This window comes from Biomphalaria glabrata, chromosome 5, assembly GCF_947242115.1.
Source record: "Biomphalaria glabrata chromosome 5, xgBioGlab47.1, whole genome shotgun sequence".
In the NCBI taxonomy this organism is placed as follows: Eukaryota; Metazoa; Mollusca; class Gastropoda; family Planorbidae; genus Biomphalaria; species Biomphalaria glabrata.
In genome coordinates, this window is record NC_074715.1 from 47,964,178 (window position 1) to 47,980,407 (window position 16,230).

Genomic DNA, 16,230 nt, shown 5'->3' on the forward strand with positions numbered 1-16,230 from the left:
TTGTGACTTTGGTATCGATTTGTTTTGTCGTCCCATCCTTTTCTTTAACCCATAACTCCCTATCCCTTTATATCTAGACTGACATACACACATACATAGGCCTGACGAGAGCACCTGGTTGCATGATGCTTCGGAAGTAGACAATTGGAGGTCACTTACAAAGGCCGCGGGATACACATATTTGAGACAAAAATAAAATCCGCTGCCGAGGACAGACGTAGACGGCGAAAAGAAAATCTAAAATCGACCACCGGCGGACATTGGTTAAACTGCATTCCTCATTAATCTTCGGACTCGAAGACAAATACACACACACACAGAACAGGGTCAATTAAATAACGTTTATAAAAAAAAAAACAACGACTACCTCTCTATGTGTTTCCTTAGTACCTCGTCCAAATATTTTTATTTTTGTTACAATTAGAAAGACAGACGGACTTGCGGACGGACGGACAGCAGGAGTAGTTTAAGAGAGAATACAACTACAAGGGAATATAATAAGCGAGATCAGCGTACCGATGCAGAGGCAAGATAACACTACTAACTTAATAGATCTTTTTTTTATGGAGATCTATCAACTATGTAGATGTTAGACTGGTAAGCTATGGGGCCGGTTCGGGGTCCGTGGTTTGAGTCCTTCTCAGAGTTCATCTAGGTTTCGCCGTATTATCTTCTTCATTTTATAGGTACCTCAATGCTTCTATGTTTATTTCACTGTGCGTTAGTGAAAACTAGCTCTCGATCGCTCCTCATGGCGTGAAGCCCTGAGTGTCGGAGGCTCGAGATTCGAGGCTAGGGGAGCCACTAGCATGAAAGAACGCAGCGCTAACAAAAGGCTGAGAGAAGAAGCAGGCTTATCTGCAGAAGACCAAAGTTACCCATGCCATGCACGTGGACGGCTTTTTATAACAAAATCTGGCTTTATAGCCATCTTTGAGGTCATAGTAAAAGAGAAGAGCCATTCAACCAAGAAGGAGAAATATATATATATATATACAAATATATATGCTTTTTTGGTGACGGTACGCACCGGTACGGCGTACCGGCACCTTCTTCAATGTGGGGAAAAATTATTACTTATCTTACATTTTAACGTTTATTATTAATATATTAGTAGTTAAAAGTTAGACAATCTATCACTGAATACCGATACCTATTGTTTTTTGTTTTTATTTTACAAAAAAAGCACTATATATAGGCCTATATATATATATATATATATATATATATATATATATATATATATATATATATATATATATATATATATATATATATATATATATTATATATATATATATATATATATATATATATATATATATATATATTATATATATATATAAGGGTTAAGGTTTGCCAAACTTTTTCCTTAACGGAACACTTCACACATTCAGAGTATTTAGCGGAACACTTAGCTTATTTTTTAGTTTATAGATTGAGATTAATTCACCTGGTGCCCTACTAGTTAAATATTCCGCTGAATACTAGGGTTACGCAGTTTGGGAAACAGAACACAGTTTGGGAAACACTGATGCAATTTTATATATATATCTATATATATAATTAATGTACTGTAACAGTAAGTATTCATTTCATCTGGAAAGATTTGTTATAGTACCTTTCCTGAAAGTGTGTGTGTGCGTGTGTAGCCTGTATTGATTTATTAGCATTAAAATCTACACATAAGCCGCAGTGTGCAGATAGGGAAGATGAATTAGGCTAGGTAGATCTAGTCGACTGGTAGATTGAGCGTCAATAGCACACACATAGAAGGCTGGATGCTTACTGAACATACAGATAAGTAAATTTAAGATCTATTAATAGATATACTAGTTTGAATGAATTTTACCCCCCCCCCCTCGTACTTAAGTTACAAAGATGAGCACAATACAAATTCTCATTTTCTACGCACAAATAAATAGGCGTTGAGTCGAACTTTTATAGAGAAGTCGATTACATTTCAGGAATGAGTTGATTAATTGGCATTTTTGGCACCGGGTGACATAGACCCTAGCCACGCTGTCGAGTATGCTGCTTTAAATGATAAATGTGCAGTGCGTGTCCGACAATATATTTGCCAGTAGTCTAACCCTTAAATGTGATACATAGAATTAACAGTCAATCAAGTGTTGTTTTCATTTAGTTTTATTACTACATTTTTTTTGTTTATCTAGCCTAGGTGCCAGGGTAAGCCATAGACCGATTCGACCGATTACTCCTATTGGGCCCCACGCCTGACAGGGGCCCCGCAATTTAAATTAAGCTTATCACTATCAGTCATGGCTGTTGTCACTGGCTTTTAAAGAAGTAGGACTTAATGGGTTAACATATTAAGTTTAGGCCTATCATACGATTTAAATACCTTAATTAACCCTCAGGCACTTATTGAGTTCGAGTTGCTTCCTATGCGTGTTGTATAACAAGTGTTGATCTAATGATCTAATTAATATTAATAGCTGTTATTGTAAAAAAAATTAGAAGAGTGGCCTAGCATGCATCCATTAAATTGGGCCCCCCAATTCGCAATGCCGGCCCTGAAAGGTGCGAATACGGCGAGGTGAAAAAAAAGTGGTGGGGGGCAGTAAAAAAAAAATTCCCCTTCAGACCTTACGATCTATGGGACAGATGATGTTAAGGTCATCTGTTTCTGTGGTCAACGGTTAACGAGCAGGGTATCCTGTAGTCAAAAAGAACGACCAACCGTCTTTATTTTCTCCAACTTAAGTCAGGTACCCATTAGAGTTGGGTGGACTCAGGGGCGCCATATAAATCCTGAAATTCAAAGTCCCCGTTTTCACAGAGATTTGAACCCAAGACCCCAGTTCGAAAGCCAAGCGCTTAACCACTCAGCCACCGCACCCCCTGCAATAGTCAGTGCACCATAAGTAAACAAATAGCCTACAATACATAAGCGTATGTAATATACCGGGTGTGTAAAGGTACACCTTTTGAGACCATGCCATCCATTGGGGTTGGGGTGGAGCAGGTAATGTAAAGCACATCTTTAATATGGCCAGCACAATGACCAACTGCCTTTACTCATCCCCCGACTTCATTTTAATCTACCCCTTAGTTTGTGGGACCGTTGGGGCACCACACAAGATTTCTCGACCGTCTTTCTCCATTCCTCTCTGTCCTTTGCCTTGGATAGAACCTCTTTCAATGGCAGGCCCGTCCATTTTTTTATGTTGTCTTCCCATCGTTTTCTCAGTCCGCCTCTTTTTTTTTCTAGTACTGTTCCCTGAAGGTAGGTCTTTGCGAGCCCTAAAGACCTTTACTTTACTGATGGGCGTCATAAAACACCCAAAGTCCCAGTCTTTTCAGACCCCTCGGTACGAAAGCGATGACTATTACCTATCAGCCACCAAACCCTATGCAGCTAACAAAATCATTTTGTACTAACAGATTTTGATAAAAAAAATTCGTTTGGAACAAAGTTACAGAATGAGTCCCAGAGAGGGGCTACCGCCCACGCGATAATAAGAATCTTTTGTCACCGTTTACTTATCATACAATTATTCGAAGCCCCCCCCCCCCCGACATGACAGCCAGCCCAGGGCCCAGCGCACTGCTAGGACCTCCTCTCAGACTGTCATGAAGTTATGGTTTAGAGTTTAGACTCATTCATTAACGTAAAGTTTCTAATGTTTTCTGACACAAAAGAGAGTAACTCGACCGTTGTAGGTGTGTGTCTAGTAGTCTAATTGGTAGGTCTAGTCTAATTTGTAGGTCACATGCAACTCATGTACTACTTCTACAGTTAACGCGATATTTTTCCCCCACCGCAAATAAATTAAGCGAATGGAAATTTTTAGAATCTACGATTTTTTATACTGCATTCGAAATGGGTTATAAGGTGAATACCTTGTGCGAAATATTGTTGTGTCTCTTTGGCGTAGATAAGATTTGTTTTTGATTTAAGGAGTCATTAGGGACTTAAAATGTGAGGTCAAGCTGACACAAAATGAAAACCGAAGTCATCCTTTTCTGACATCTAAGAAGATAACCTTTTTAAATGTATGAAGTAATCCAGCATTTACTGTTGAATACTGTTTAATTAGGGTCAATTATAATGTTTTGGTTTGTAGCTCCAGGTGAAAATCTATGACGCTCTTGCTCCGTTTAATCACGTGATCCCCTCTAGCTTGCTACGCTTTCCAAGCACCCTTATATTTAGCCACACGCCCTAGTCACAACGTATCTAGGTGCATGGCTAGAAATGGATGTATATTGTCTATTCAATGTGTCTAGAAATGGCTGTATATTGTCTATTCAACGTGTCTAGAAATGGCTGTATATTGTCTATTCAACTTGGCTAGAAATGGCTGTATATTGTCTATTCAACTTGGCAAGAAATGGCTGTATATTGTCTAAACAACATGGCTAGAAATGGCTGTATATTGTCTAAACAACATGGCTAGAAATGGCTGTATATTGTCTATTCAATCATAACGATATTCTCCAAGTCTTACCTTTGAATGAGACGAAGAGCCTTGACTTGTAGGAGTTCCAGGCGAATTGTGTTCTTGTGATTTGTTCTTTGGTGGTCGACCTCTTCTGGCTGGCTGATGTGGCGCAGGAACGGCGATCTTCAGAGGCTCCAACTTCGGAGTAGGCTTCAAGTCATTGCTAGACTCGTCGCTGTAATTATGTTTGTTGACCACAGTGAGCTGATCATCCGAAGAAGTGTCTGCCTTCGGCTCCGTCTTCCGAACAGTTTTGAGAGGCCTTATCCCATTCTCGTCCACCTCTGCCATCTGGGCCCGGGAGACGACATAACTGTTGCTCATCAGTCGCTCTACGCGGCCAGCGTCAATCTCCCGCTTCAGGATGACCGTCAGCGGACTTTTCAGACTGTCGAAGCCTTCGCATTTTTCTTTCAGCCACTTGCTGAGACTTTCCAGTGAGACTCCAACTTCTGTGGCATACTGCGCAACCTTGACCTTGGTGCTCAGCTGGGACTCATCTGCTCCGTCATTTGGCGTCTGGTTGGCCTCGACCGCGTTGATCTGAGCCGCAGAAATGTCCAGAATCGCTTCGATTATTTTGATGGAGACAGAGGTGGAGTTGAGAACTGCGCATCCCAGCATGCTCTTCCGCCATTTCGCGGCATTTCTGTAGCTCGTGCTTCCTTTGTAGTCCACTTTGATGACGATTTCAGAGTCGACAAGTTTTTCCAGCTTTGCTTCTGTCTCCGCAGCGCTAAGCCCAAACCGTCGCCTCACCACATGGCAGATTCGTTCTAAGTCCGGGCGGGCTTTACGCCTTCGCAAGTGGTCGATGGTTTCAAGAATCCACTCTGTATGTTTTGAATTTGAAGCCATTACAAAATTGTAATAAGCCTCTAATAACCTAGATCTAGATTAGATCAGGCTTGTTTTTAAGGCACGTCACAAAATACGGTTCGGCGTAACACAGCCGGCGCGCTAAATGGCTAAGTATTAAAAAAGGAAGGAAAAAAAAGTTACTAGCGAAAGATTTTCCTACCACGCAAACTCGCAGTTTTTAGTTCAGCTGAGATCTGTTGTAGCACAGAACAGGACCTTCGAGATACCGTGTGCGCATGCGTACTAGCGCTCAGTGATGCATTATGGGGGCTGAAGCGCACCGCGCGCGTTTGCGGATAGGCGAAGCTTTTCAGGCGCGCTGTTGTATAGAGGGCCAGGTTTGGTACACACTCGACCCTCGTGTGTTATTTGCAAAGTTATTCTTGCGAAACGCATAATGTCTCCACTCCCCGCAACTAACACACGTGTATTTTTTTGTTTGTTATCCATACAATAAATAACTAATTGCATCAAATCATTTAATAATTAGGCCTACCCATTGGCCTTTGATAATGTACTTTTCGCATTATGAACATAAATCGTAGTCCTAGATCTAGCAGTCTGTTGTTTTTTTAATGTGTAAAAGGATGTTTAAAAATCTATAATAAATGTTGTGTAATTTTTAATGTATCTAAAATCTAAAAACATCTCAGCACAGAAGACGAGGCTATAAAGTAAAGTTGGAATAAGAACATAAAACACTGAGCTTACTAATAAAAAAAAAACAATATAATTAAATAAAAATACCAAGCAAGACACAAAGATAAAGGCACAATTATTTCATATGCGAGGAAAAATTCTGCTAGTGCTCCTTATTCCCTAGCGCCATTTAAGCATGAAACGGGTTGCCTGAATCAGCCATGAAAACAAACGATTTAGAGAGTCTCTAATTAACATGCATGACTAGACAAACACATAGATACGTGAAGGACGTAATTATCTTCTTTTTTTTTTTTTTCCTGAACGAGCGTCTGTGATTTATAAGATAAGATAAAGGCAAACTTCGCCAGATATATAAAAGTATGCTCCTGAGCTAACCCAGGAAAACCAGTGACTTGGCGGAGTTTAGGTCGTTGGTTAATATGCATGACTAAATGCATGACGCGTAATCATCATCTTTTTTTTTTTAAGTAACTTCTGTATCATATAAGATAAGATAAGATACGCATTTTAATGTCTCGATTTTACTGTAAGCTTGGAAAAAAATATTTTATATTAGACTTACAAAGAAGATATAAAAAGAGAGTGCCCTACATATTATTTGAAGCTCTGACTGTTCCATGGGGATGATTACGTAGGTAAGTTCAAATGCCCATGTGTGTCTACCCCATGCAAACTTTATTAGGGCTGACCAGCACGCTTCACCGCGCTAGCCAGTATGTACGTAATAGAGGTCATGCGCTAGCACACTGGTCACGTTCACCTTCGCCTGCCCAGAAGTCTGTTGAGAGTTAGGGTATCACAAGTGATCTGATAACAAATTTATCCCATTCAGCTTTGTTTCCTGCATTCCTATTAAAACAATGTCAAGTTCCACAATCTTCGGACCCAAAGAGAATGCATTACGTATGTGTATGAAACATGTTTAGCACTTCCTGCGCAGTGGCGTAGCTAGGGTGGGCGGAGGAGAGGGAGAATTTGAAAATTCCCCCTGGGCCTCCAATTGAGGGCCCTCCTAAATTAGTGGTTTTTTTTTACATTAAATATTACACAAAATGCAGAGGCCCCAAAAAGGTCATGCCCACCCCCGGGCTCCAAAATGATGGGATATTCCTAGCTACGTTCCTGCGCGTAGCATGCACGTGAAAGCTCTCTAAGTTTAGATTACAAAATCTTCGATCTAATGCCTCTGACATGCATGTGTACAAGATACAGTAATATACGCCAGGGAGGGGTGGTTGGGAGGCAGAGACCAAGAAATAAAAGAAAAAAAATGTAAAGAACAAATAGACAAAAAAGTTTTTAAAAAGGGAAAATAGAAAGTCATTCTTAATAAAGATCTAGGTTCTAGGTTCTCAGTCAGCAATTAGCAAACATCTACCATTAGCGTCATGGCGGAAAACAAAAACTTTATTATCTTGAACGGGGGCACTTTTGCGCACCATACCAACAGTAATAGGGGGTAAAATAAATAAATAAAAGAAAAGAAAAAGAATTAAAAGGAAATTGTGAAAAAAAAAAAGACAAAAAGAAAATAAAGAAATTGTTAAAAATGTGAAACTTCTAAACTTATATAAACTCCTTTTCTCTTTTTAAATACTTTTAATGTAGCAAGATCAAACCTAAATAGTGGACTGCTGGCTGGAGAATTTAATTGAATCAAGTTTCATGTTTCCAACAATTTAATTTCCTTGAATAATGTATGGGAGGTGTGTTACACGAATTGTCAAGAGCTAGCTGCGCCTTGATTTCTGCATTTAAGTTTGTTTTAAAATTAGCACGCTACAAATTATAGCACACATTCCGACACACTGTTTTTCATTTCCACAGGTCAATGTGTAACCCATTGTGTCGTTACTGCGAATCAGTTGTTTGGTATCTGGATTACTGAGGAAGTCTCCAGCACAGGGTATTCACAAGGTGAAGGTCATATTGGGCCAGCGTGGACCAAATAATAGATTTAGTTTAACATTAACTTAAAGAAATTTTCTTTTGACATTTATTGCTTTTAATTTGTTCTACCACGGACTTTATATAATTAGATCAACACAAAAACTCAGAGAGAGAGAGAGAGAGGGAGAGATAGAGAGAAAGAGAGAGGGAGCAAGAACGAGGTAAAAAGAGTTTATGATACATATAGTGACAGCAAAAGAGACAGATATAGAAAGAGAGAGACAGACAGAGAGCAATCGAGAGAGAGAGAGAGAAAGCGCGAGACAGAGGACGACTGAGAGATACTGAGAGACATATGGCGAGTGAGAGCGAGAGACAGAGAGAAAGAGATAAAGCGGGGTAAAGAGAGGCAGAGATAGATGTTTATTTATTGAATATAAAAATTCGATTGACTTTTATTGTATGAAAAAAAATTCACTTTCACTTTAAAAAAAACAACTAAACAATTGCTGACTGTGCATGGAGTAAAAAATAAAATAACCTGAGTGGACACGGATTTTGAGTGGCTATATGTATATCTTTGGGAAAAGAATGACTAGCTAATTGGCCACTCATGGAAAACTCTGGTTTGACCGTTATAAATTTTTCAAAATATAATCTTTTCAAAATTAAATTTAGTCTGGAGGTCTAGACCATCTAGAGCATGAACACACGTAAATGTTCCTTTTTAAAAACAACAACAAAAAACAACGAAGAAACTAATTAAAAGCAAAGTAATCGATCTTACGATTCAACGTAATTGAAACACGGGCGATGTAAAGCTATGTAATCGAGGTCCTATAAATACATCTTAAATTAAATATTTCTTTTCGAAAGATTAATCTACAATTTTTTTTCTGCACTCATAGACATAAATAAATATAGTCTGGCCTATAAAAGAGTTTTATGAAACGAAAATTTGTGACTTGCAATTTTGTGTACTTTATTCATAGACATAAATAAATATAGACTGGCCGATAATAGAGTTTTATGAAACGAAAATTTGTGACTTGCATTTCTGTGTACTTTATTTATGTCTAGGAGTTTTGTTTAATCTCTAAGACTAAAGATCATGCAATTTTTCAATTTTTCAGAATTCGGAAATCCGAATACAATAGATATTCATGTTTTCAAGTTACATGAAGTTATTTCCTTTTTCCAGTCTATATTTATTTATGTCTATGACAATATTATACAGCAGTGTAGTTTTGTTTAATCTCTAAGACTGAAGATCTTTTCAGAATTCGGAAATCCGACAACAATAGATGTACATGTTTTCAAGTTACAGGAAGTTATTTCCTTTTTCCAGTCTATATTTATTTATGCCTATGTCTGCACTATTTTTCAAATATTTCTTCAAAATGTTGACATTTAAATGAATTGAAACAAAACCTATGAAATAAAACAGTATTAGTGAAACAAAAGAAAATGTTTTATACGGTTTACCTTTAATATTAGAAGTCTAGCAGGCGTAATACTTAAAATTAAAAATAGACGACATTTTTTTCTAATCCACCTTTGACGAATGACCTTTCTGGATATTAATTTCGTAGTACAATGACGTAGAGAACTGTATAGACTTTAAATTAACAAAATTTAGCATTTTTTGTTATAAAAATATTTTTTTTATTGTTAGTAGTTTAAGTTGCATAGCATATATAAAATTATTTTTTAAGATTCTGTACTATGAAAATTAAACAAAATAAATTATATTTTATTTGTCTATTTAAAACAAAATTGAAATGTTTTAAAGATTTTATAATGTTATTAAAAACCAAAATTACATCCTATATTAATATTATAAAAATTGAAGACATATCTTTGTTTACATAGTCATACATGCTTAATTCGAAAAGTCTAACTGTGATAAATTATGTATATGCAAAACAAAAGTTGAAAATTATAAGAATTTACTAAACACTAATTAGGAAGGTCATTCGTACTTACAGCCTTCCTCTCTATATGTCATTCTAACATTTTTGTTTAGACCAACAATGTGCTTTATCTTAATTAAACCTAATTTCAGATAGACCCAAATAAGATATCCATAGACGCGCCGCATGAGTGCATTCTCTCCAAGCAAGTGACGTAGCAGGATAATCCTAGTTTGACAGCCACGCTGGGCAGGGCATCCATCCCGTATTAGGGACGACCGTGCGCCAGAGGCAATTTTTTTTTTAGCAAGCTCATGTAGACTCTCATGTCTGTCAAAAAGCTTGTACAAGCCAATTCTCCCCTCTTGGATTAAGCTGAAATTTTGCACAATTATTTCCTTTACCTGACAACACAAGAATCAATCATAAAAAAACACAGTACGCTTATTAACTATTGATAATTAATTATTTTGTTTGGTATATCGAACAAGGGAAAGAATTTGTACTTGACGGATGTGTATAAGTTGAATTAGTCCCCTTGAGGACTCCTGAACCCTTGGTAACATTTTTTTATGCAATTAAAAAACGATAATGTAAACATTCACCAAGATACCCTCTTCTTCCCGCCCCCTTTCCCAACTGGCTCAGACACGTGATAGGATTATAGCGCATTGAGAAAGCTAAAAGCTAAACAAAACAATGTATAAAAATATTTGTTATCGCACGCTTTTATCATATTTAAGTTCATCCAGAGTATAATTTCACGACTGTCCAATCTTATTGATACAATTACACAATTACCAGGATGGCTGCCTGGTCGTGCGGTTTGCGCGCTGGACTGTCGTTCGGACTTATCGATGGTCCCGGGTTCAAACCCTGCCCGCTCCCATCCCCAGTCGTCCTGCGGGAGGTTTGGACTAGGAAGTAATTATCTTCAACTCTGAAGGAACATCCGAAATAAGTAAAAGAACAAACTAATATAATAATATAGATTGATGTGCAGTCAGCACCATTCATGGTTTATAGACAGAGCCTAGTGCCTCGAAGTCGTAATGTAGGATGAAGTTTCAAAGTCTAATTGCATCTGCTAGCATCTGCTGAATCAGGTGACACGACAAAAAAAGCGCGGACAAAATAGCGCGAAATTTCCCGACAAAATAGCGCAAGACAAAATTGCGCGGACTTTTATATGATGTGTATATAAAAGTACCGGATTTATGTAAGTGGGCGTCCTGGGCAGCATTTTTGTTGAGATCTCTATCTTCTTGAGTTTTAAATCTATAAGTGTGTCATAGTTGTAGAGAAAGAAAGTACATACAATTTTATCTCATTCTCCTAAAAATATAATAATGATTTTTAAATGTGGTAACCCTGTTCAAGAGTTAGGTATGATTGTGACAACATTTTGATGGTATGATGTGTTGTCATGCCGGGGATTTTACTTGAATTCAATAGTTAACAAAACTGACGATCTAGACTCACAAATTAACGATTCTTTGATAAAACAAAACTCTGGAACTTTATTTAAATATAACGTAAGTACAGTTTATGTACAAATTATAAATCAATGAGCATGAAACATATTACAAAGGCTTTTCAAACAGAGCTCTTAGAAACGTGACTATCTACAAGAACCTTATTTTATCGACTCCCTTTACTTTCTTACTACCGCCAATTCTCTGGCGCTAACTCTTTTCAAAAATGTCTTTGTTTAAATTCAAATCAACCAATAGATTTTAAACATACTAATTACGTCCCTTGGGTAAATCCTGACTTGAATGTCAAGTGTCTAAATTTGAGGGGTAGAAACCGAGGGCTTATATTTCTTTCAAAAGTGAAATGTACAAACAATTCTATAATGTAATCTGTGACAATGATGATTTGTCTATTACACATGTGTGTTATAGTATAATTAGAAATCTTGATTATCTGCGGCATCTCAAACCAGGGCGAACTTAGGCGTGTCAGGGTTAGTTAAGCTGGCGATCACTTATCTCGCTAAATGTGTGTTGAATCTCATTTGTTCCACCTGCCGATGTAAATACTGCGAAGATCTAGATGACCCTTGGCAATATGTTTTAGGAAATTAGTATGACTATTAGGAGGACAAATATATTGATCGACAGAGACGAAACTGCAGAGGACAAGATTTCCGATAGCATTATGGAATGTTAGAGATCGTGCACAGGACAATCTAATACGAACAAACAATTCAGTGGAGGGATGGTACCATTCATTTCAACTGTCTATTGACGGTAATCACTCCAATGTCTACAAGTTAATCTCTCACTTCCTCAGAGAACAGAACACTGAGAACAAGATTCTGAGCTACAATGCTGGAGAACAAAGTAAAGCCGCAAACAAGATATAGTAACTCCAACTTGACAGACATCTTGCAGCTATATTGCAGATGTACGAAAACAAGTCAGTGATGGAGTTTCTGCGTGACATTTCCTACAATTTAACTTTGTGAAAGTAAGTGTATAAATATATATAATCTGACAAGTAGGCTATCATTGCCTGTTTTCAAAGTAGACTTTTGGAATGTAAATAAATGATATATTTTGAAATATATTATTAAAGCTTCAGGAGACAACCTCGAGGATAAATCAGGAGTGAAGCCCCTTAGGCGTTGGGAGTATCAGCTACGAAATTCCCTCCGGCAACGTCTGCAACTGAGTTGGTGCCTTTGGCAAGGTCAAGAGAGGGATCATGACGCATGGGCCACCCATGACCCCTTTATCTAAGGCCAAGGAATGCGCCCCGGAGAGGAAACTCTGGTGCTGCTGCAAAGCGGCTAAAACAACACTGGAGACAACAGTTATGAATATAAATGCTCGAACTGTGGCAAACTGCCGATCCAGAATTGGCTTGATCAGCCACTCCAGATTCTGCCCCGTCTCAAGACGTAACCAAAGCCAGTGACTCATCTGAGCGCATCCATTGTCTTACGAGACAGAAGGAGCCATATATATATATATATTGTTGTAACTCTTGGGTAGGCACTCAACGTAAAGGCAGGCAACACACCACAGTGTAACAGGAAATAAAGACAGGTGTTTATTCACTAGGACAAACACATAGCATCCTTCAGCTTCCTCAGAGTCTTTCTACTAATTTACCAGTCCTTTAGACAGCAACCCGAATGTGGACCAACGACAGCCTTCCCCGCTTCGCTCCAGGTCCCTTCTACAACCTTCAGGCAGCACCAAAAGCTGGCTTCTTAGTTTCCAAACATTCAGACTCTTCACAATCCCTGATACACTGTTCTTCTTTCCATTCTAGTCTCTTCCTGTCTACGTTCACTAGTGCGCTAGTGCGCACCTCAAGCACTGGTGCAAGGCAGTGTTACAACACTACCCCCACCTTAGTCTTTTCGTCCCGAAAAGAAATATGTTCACGGTTGATCAATGCAGGTGGAGGTCGGTCAGTGGGAGTCACAGATTGCATGGAGCGTACTCCCCACAAAGCGATCCACACTGCTCTCTGCAGATGCCGTTTTCTCCTCCTCCAGTTGACCAAGTTTCTTTCGACACGATGTCGCAAACGTGGCCTCTCCATCCTGACGGTTGTCGCTTGCGTCAGCCACCTGACACATAGAGTGGTAGTGACAGCTCTTGTTGTTGTTAATGCAGTTGATTCAGAACTGCGCTTCATCAGACCCTTTCTAAGGATGACTCGTGAAAGAGCTGTAGACCCACATGAAGCCACGCTGTTTAACAAACTGTCAGCCTCAGCCGTCTCAGGGAGAATTGTCTGTAAGGCACCCCTACAACGTGTCATGTGCAAAAGTTCATCAGCTACAGGGTTCTTCTGACAACCTTCAGGGCCTCTCTCGCTGGTGAAAACAGAAGTATCGAAGTCCACTGGTTTCAGACCCTGTTGATGAGTTTCCTGACAGTTGCATTCCCCTCGTGAAGCACCGCATGTACAGTTGTTGCTTACCGCCTGAATGCAACAATCAAAATTCAAGTTCCCCTCGTAGGCACTGGCAGATCGACAGGGGTCCTTAAGGTCCAAAGTGACAGGCTCTAACGCAGGCTCAAAGTTGTCCTGCTCTGTCCGGGTTGTTGTGGCACTCAAAGCTGGTACAGCAAAAGTTGCAGTCGCGTAGCAGACGTCTTCTATTGCTTCGTCTGTCTCTTTCTGTTCATCTGTGTGCTTCTTGTTAAGATTGGCGCATTCTTTGTAACTACCAGGACAGCCACAGTCCTGAATGAGTAACGGTTCATTGTTGTTGAATGATGTTGGACTCCTCTCTCTTACAGGATTGATCTGGCCTTGCACGTTACGTATCAGTTTGTCCATAGAATGATTCATCGAATCCTGGAAGGTACAAAGTTCATTTAACCAGTTCTGCATGGTGTTCAGCACCTCACCAATATCTGGTTCTATCTCAAACAGGTATATTTCCGGATCCTCCCCTTCATCAACAAGAGCCTGCCAAAGACTGGCTCTCATTTTTTCTTTGGAACAGAAGATCCTCAGCTCCCTGGCTCGGAGCTCCTCTTTTAACTGTTTACAGCTAAGTTCATCTAGCTTCCTCAGCGTTGTCATTGTTTCCTTTCGTTGAGCTGCCTAAATCCCACTTCGACACCAATTGTTGTAACTCTTGGGTAGGCACTCAACGTAAAGGCAGGCAACACACCACAGTGTAACAGGAAATAAAGACAGGTGTTTATTCACTAGGACAAACACATAGCATCCTTCAGCTTCCTCAGAGTCTTTTAACTAATTTACCAGTCCTTTAGACAGCAACCCGAATGTGGACCAACGACAGCCTTCCCCGCTTCGCTCCAGGTCCCTTCTACAACCTTCAGGCAGCACCAAAAGCTGGCTTCTTAGTTTCCAAACATTCAGACTCTTCACAATCCCTGATACACTGTTCTTCTTTCCATTCTAGTCTCTTCCTGTCTACGTTCACTAGTGCGCTAGTGCGCACCTCAAGCACTGGTGCAAGGCAGTGTTACAACAATATATATATATATATATATATATATATATATATATATATATATATATATATATATATATATATATATATATATATATATATATATATATATATATTAAAGCTTATTGTAATGTTAGCTTATTGTTTGCATATTTATTTTTCAAGATATCTAAATTGTTTACTGTAAAATAACTGAAAAATAAAAACATTAAAATAAAAAAATATTGGTTCTATTCATATTTTGCGATATCTAAAGTATTTTTTTTCAAAATGACTGAAATGTATTTTTTCTGCGCTATTTTGGTCTCGCTATTTTGTCGGCGCTATTTTGTTCGCGCTATTTTGTCGGGGTACCGCTGAATCGATCGCTGCGACTTTATGGACATAAACATCGACCGAGGCTGTTGAGGCTCTCCAGAGACACTGAATATCGAGACCGATCGACTGTTGAAAAAAGAGAAAGGGCTAAGACTCATTTCATGTTGAAAAAAATATAGGTAATTGACAGTCATGCAGAACATTGAGCTGCTTTTCCACGCATGCAGTTACACCAGCATTTGTTAATTCGGATCTTGGAATGTAAACGTTTCCACATAATGGATTCTCGACGTCAAGAGAAGCCTCAAACAATTAATAACACAGATAAAGATTTTCCAAATGTCGATAATCATAGGCTCTTTTTCAATTTTATTTCATTTAAATATCAGTGAAACACAATATTGTCGACGGTTGGTGTCACAGATGAAATAGCGAAATATTGCGTCCCTTGTTACATTTAGGGAAACTTTGTTGACTACAGAGCGTGAAAGTAGAAATTGTGAATAGTTTCGAATGACCTCAAGAGAGCGAGAGTTTATTCAATTAGCGAAGTGACCATGCAAGAAGTCAGATAATGAAGTTAGTGATGTGACCATATAAAACTCAGATAATGAAGTTAGTGATGTGACCATATAAAACTCAGACAATGAAGTTAGTAATGTGACCATATAAAACTCAGACAATGAATTTAGTGATGTGACCATGTAAAAGTCAGACAATGAAGTTAGTGATGTGACCATGTAAAAGTCAGACAATGAAGTTAGTGATGTGACCATGTAAAAGTCAGACAATGAAGTTAGTGATGTGACCATGTAAAAGTCAAATAACAAAGTTAGTGATGCGACCATATAAAACTCAGATAATGAATTTAGTGATGTGACCATGTAAAAGTCAGATAATGAAGTTATTATTTAATATTAAATATTGAAAACTGTCATGGACCCTCATTTGATTGTCTTGATGGTCCCGAGTTTAAAGACAAACTGAAGAGCTTTCATTTCAACTGTCATTTGGATTTATCGATGGTCGAAGGTTCAAACCCTGCCCGCTCCCACCCCCCGTCGTCCTGCGGGAGGTTTGGACTAGGAAGTAATTATCTTCAACTTTGAAGGAACATCCGAAACATGTAAAACATTTTACAAACATTTTGTCCGCGACTGAC

General features: G+C 38.6%; 1 protein-coding gene and 1 long non-coding RNA gene across 3 annotated transcripts in view; one reads left to right on the plus strand and one right to left on the minus strand.

Annotated features, from left to right (window-relative positions):
* The window catches only part of LOC106076337 (uncharacterized), a 35,160-nt gene extending 29,652 nt beyond the window's left edge, over positions 1–5,508 (minus strand). The window contains exon 1 of one of the 2 annotated variants that reach the window (XM_056030069.1): positions 4,476–5,508. In XM_056030069.1, coding sequence (XP_055886044.1) covers positions 4,476–5,327 — 852 coding nt within the window. In that variant the 5' untranslated portion in view covers positions 5,328–5,508. The remainder of the gene's footprint in view (positions 1–4,475) is intronic. The other variant, XM_056030070.1, reaches the window with a different exon arrangement.
* A 160-nt stretch (positions 5,509–5,668) lies between these two features.
* Positions 5,669–12,756, plus strand: LOC106076421 (uncharacterized). The gene is made up of 3 exons (XR_001219373.2): positions 5,669–7,910; positions 12,095–12,271; positions 12,380–12,756. It is a non-coding gene; the product is annotated as an uncharacterized LOC106076421 (long non-coding RNA).
* Positions 12,757–16,230: the final 3,474 nt, after the last annotated feature.